The sequence below is a fragment of the Panulirus ornatus genome, chromosome 45 (genome assembly GCF_036320965.1).
Source record: "Panulirus ornatus isolate Po-2019 chromosome 45, ASM3632096v1, whole genome shotgun sequence".
In the NCBI taxonomy this organism is placed as follows: Eukaryota; Metazoa; Arthropoda; class Malacostraca; order Decapoda; family Palinuridae; genus Panulirus; species Panulirus ornatus.
This window is the reverse complement of record NC_092268.1, coordinates 6,978,844-6,981,965: the sequence shown is the minus strand read 5'-3', so window position 1 is coordinate 6,981,965 and position 3,122 is coordinate 6,978,844. Positions and strand designations below refer to the sequence as shown.

Here is a 3,122-nt window from a genome sequence, read left to right as displayed (position 1 = left end):
GTGCCTCCTGCTGCTGCTCCACCTCAGCAGGTGAGTACCACGTACTGCTGCTCCACCTCAGCAGGTGATACCACGTACTGCTGCTCCACCTCAGCAGGTGAGTGCCTCCTGCTGCTGCTCCACCTCAGCAGGCGAGTGCGTACTGCTGCTCCACCTCAGCAGGTGAGTACCACGTACTGCTGCTCCACCTCAGCAGGTGAGTGCCTCCTGCTGCTCCACCTCAGCAGGTGAGTACCACGTACTGCTGCTTCACCTCAGCAGGTGAGTGCCTCCTGCTGCTCCACCTCAGCAGGTGAGTGCCTCCTGCTGCTGCTCCACCTCAGCAGGTGAGTACCACGTACTGCTGCTCCACCTCAGCAGGGGAGTGCCCCCCTGTGCTGTTCCACCTCAGCAGGTGAGTTGCCACGTAACTGCGCTCCACCTCAGCAGGTGAGTACCACGTACTGCTGCCTCCAAACCCCGCGGTATGCCTCCTGCTGCCCACCTCACAGGTGAGTAACCCCGTACTGCTGCTCCACCCTCAGCAGGGGAGTGCCTCCTGCTGCTGCTCCACCTCAGCAGGTGAGTGCCACGTACTGCTGCTCCACCTCACAGGTGAGTACCACGTACTGCTGCTCCACCTCAGCAGGTGAGTGCCTCCTGCTGCTCCACCTCAGCAGGTGAGTGCGTACTGCTGCTCCACCTCAGCAGTGGTGCGTACTGCCCGCTCCACCTCAGCAGGTGGAGAACCTCCCGCTGCTCCACCTCAGCAGGTGAGTACCACGTACTGCTGCTCCACCTCAGCAGGTGAGTACCACGTACTGCTGCTCCACCTCAGCAGGTGAGTGCCACGTACTGCTGCTCCACCTCAGCAGGTGAGTGCCACGTACTGCTGCTGCTCCACCTCAGCAGGTGAGTACCTCCTGCTGCTCCACCTCAGCAGGTGAGTGCCACGTACTGCTGCTCCACCTCAGCAGGTGAGTGACTCCTGCTGCTCCACCTCAGCAGGTGAGTGCGTACTCCTGCTCCACCTCAGCAGGTGAGTGCCTCCTGCTGCTCCACCTCAGCAGGTGAGTGCCTCCTGCTGCTCCACCTCAGCAGGTGAGTGCCTCCTGCTGCTGCTCCACCTCAGCAGGTGAGTGCGTACTGCTGCTCCACCTCAGCAGTGAGTTCGTACTGCTGCTCCACCTCAGCAGGTGAGTGCCCGTCCTGCTGCTCCACCTCAGCAGGTGGATGCGTACTGCTTGCTCCCCCTCAGCAGGTGAGTGCCTCCTGCTGCTCCACCTCAGCAGGTGAGTGCCTCCTGCTGCTCCACCTCAGCAGGTGAGTGCCTCCTGCTGCTGCTCCACCTCAGCAGATGAGTGCCACGTACTGCTGCTCCACCTCAGCAGGTGAGTGCCCGTACTGCTGCTCCACCTCAGCAGGTGAGTACCACGTACTGCTGCTCCACCTCAGCAGGTGAGTGCCACGTACTGCTGCTCCACCTCAGCAGGTGAGTATCACGCCTCCTGCTGTTCCACCTCAGCAGGTGAGTGCCTCCTGCTGCTGCTCCACCTCAGCAGGTGAGTGCGTACTGCTGCTCCACCTCAGCAGGTGACTGCCTCCTGCTGCTCCACCTCAGCAGGTGAGTGCCTCCTGCTGCTGCTCCACCTCAGCAGGTGAGTGCCACGTACTGCTGCTCCACCTCAGCAGGTGAGTGCCACGTACTGCTGCTCCACCTCAGCAGGTGAGTACCACGTACTGCTGCTCCACCTCAGCAGGTGAGTGCCACGTACTGCTGCTCCACCTCAGCAGGTGAGTATCACGTCCTGCTGCTCCACCTCAGCAGGTGAGTGCCTCCTGCTGCTGCTCCACCTCAGCAGGTGAGTGCGTACTGCTGCTCCACCTCAGCAGGTGAGTGCCACGTACTGCTGCTCCACCTCAGCAGGTGAGTGCCACGTACTGCTGCTCCACCTCAGCAGGTGAGTGCCACGTACTGCTGCTCCACCTCAGCAGGTGAGTACCACGTACTGCTGCTCCACCTCAGCAGGTAAGTACCACGTACTGCTGCTCCACCTCAGCAGGTGAGTGCCACGTACTGCTGCTCCACCTCAGCAGGTGAGTGCCACGTACTGCTGCTCCACCTCAGCAGGTGAGTGCCACGTAACTGCTGCTCCCCCTCAGCAGTGAGTGCCACGTACTGGGGTGGCTCCACCTCAGAGTGAGTGCCACGTACTGCTTGTTCCACCTCAGCAGTGAGTGCCCCGTACTGTGCTCCACCTCACAGGTGAGTACCACGTACTGCGCTCCACCTCCAGGTAAGTACCACGAAATGTGCTCCACCTCAGCCGGTGATGCCACGTACTGGCTCCACCCACAGGTGAGTGCCACGACTGCGCTCCACCTCGCGGTGAGTGCACGTACTGCTGCTCCACCTCAGCAGGTGAGTACCACGCCCCCATCTCTCGGGTGAGTTCCACACTCGTGAGGGCCCCCATCTCTTGGGTGAGTGAGTTCCACACTCGTGGGGCCCCCATCTCTTGGATGAGTGAGTTCCACACTTGTGGGGGCCCATCTCTTGGGTGAGTGAGTTCCACATTTGTGGGGCCCCCCATCTCTAGGGTGAGTGAGTTCCACACTCGTGAGGGCCCCCCATCTCTTGGGTGAGTGAGTTCCACACTTGTGGGGGGCCCCCCCATCTCTTGGGTGAGTGAGTTCCACACTCGTGAGGGCCCCCCATCTCTTGGGTGAGTGAGTTCCACACTCGTGGGGGCCCCCATCTCTTGGGTGAGTGAGTTCCACAATCGTGGGCCCCCCATCTCTTGGGTGAGTGAGTTCCACACTCGTGGGGGGCCCCCATCTCTTGGGTGAGTGAGTTCCACACTCGTGGGGGGGCCCCCCATCTCTAGGGTGAGTGAGTTCCACATTTGTGGGGCCCCCCATCTCTTGGGTGAGTGAGTTCCACACTCGTGGGGGGTCCCCCATCTCTTGGGTGAGTGAGTTTTCCCCACCGGGGGGGCCCCCCCATCCCCTTGGGGGAGTGAGTTCCACACTGGGGGGCCCCCCATCCCTTGGTGAGTGAGTTCCACATTGGGGGCCCCCCCCATCTTTTGGGTGAGTGATTTCCACGGGCCCGGGGGGGCCCCCATCCCCTTTGAGTGAGT

At 62.0% G+C, this 3,122-nt stretch overlaps 1 protein-coding gene across 1 annotated transcript in view; it reads left to right on the top strand.

The window, feature by feature from the left end:
• Window positions 1-2,431, top strand: part of LOC139762949 (uncharacterized) — a gene marked incomplete at its 5' end in the record, with an annotated part of 15,728 nt that extends 13,297 nt beyond the window's left edge. The window contains one exon of the mRNA XM_071688273.1: window positions 2,212-2,431. Coding sequence (XP_071544374.1) covers window positions 2,212-2,431 — 220 coding nt within the window. The remainder of the gene's footprint in view (window positions 1-2,211) is intronic.
• Between the last annotated feature and the right edge of the window lie 691 nt (window positions 2,432-3,122).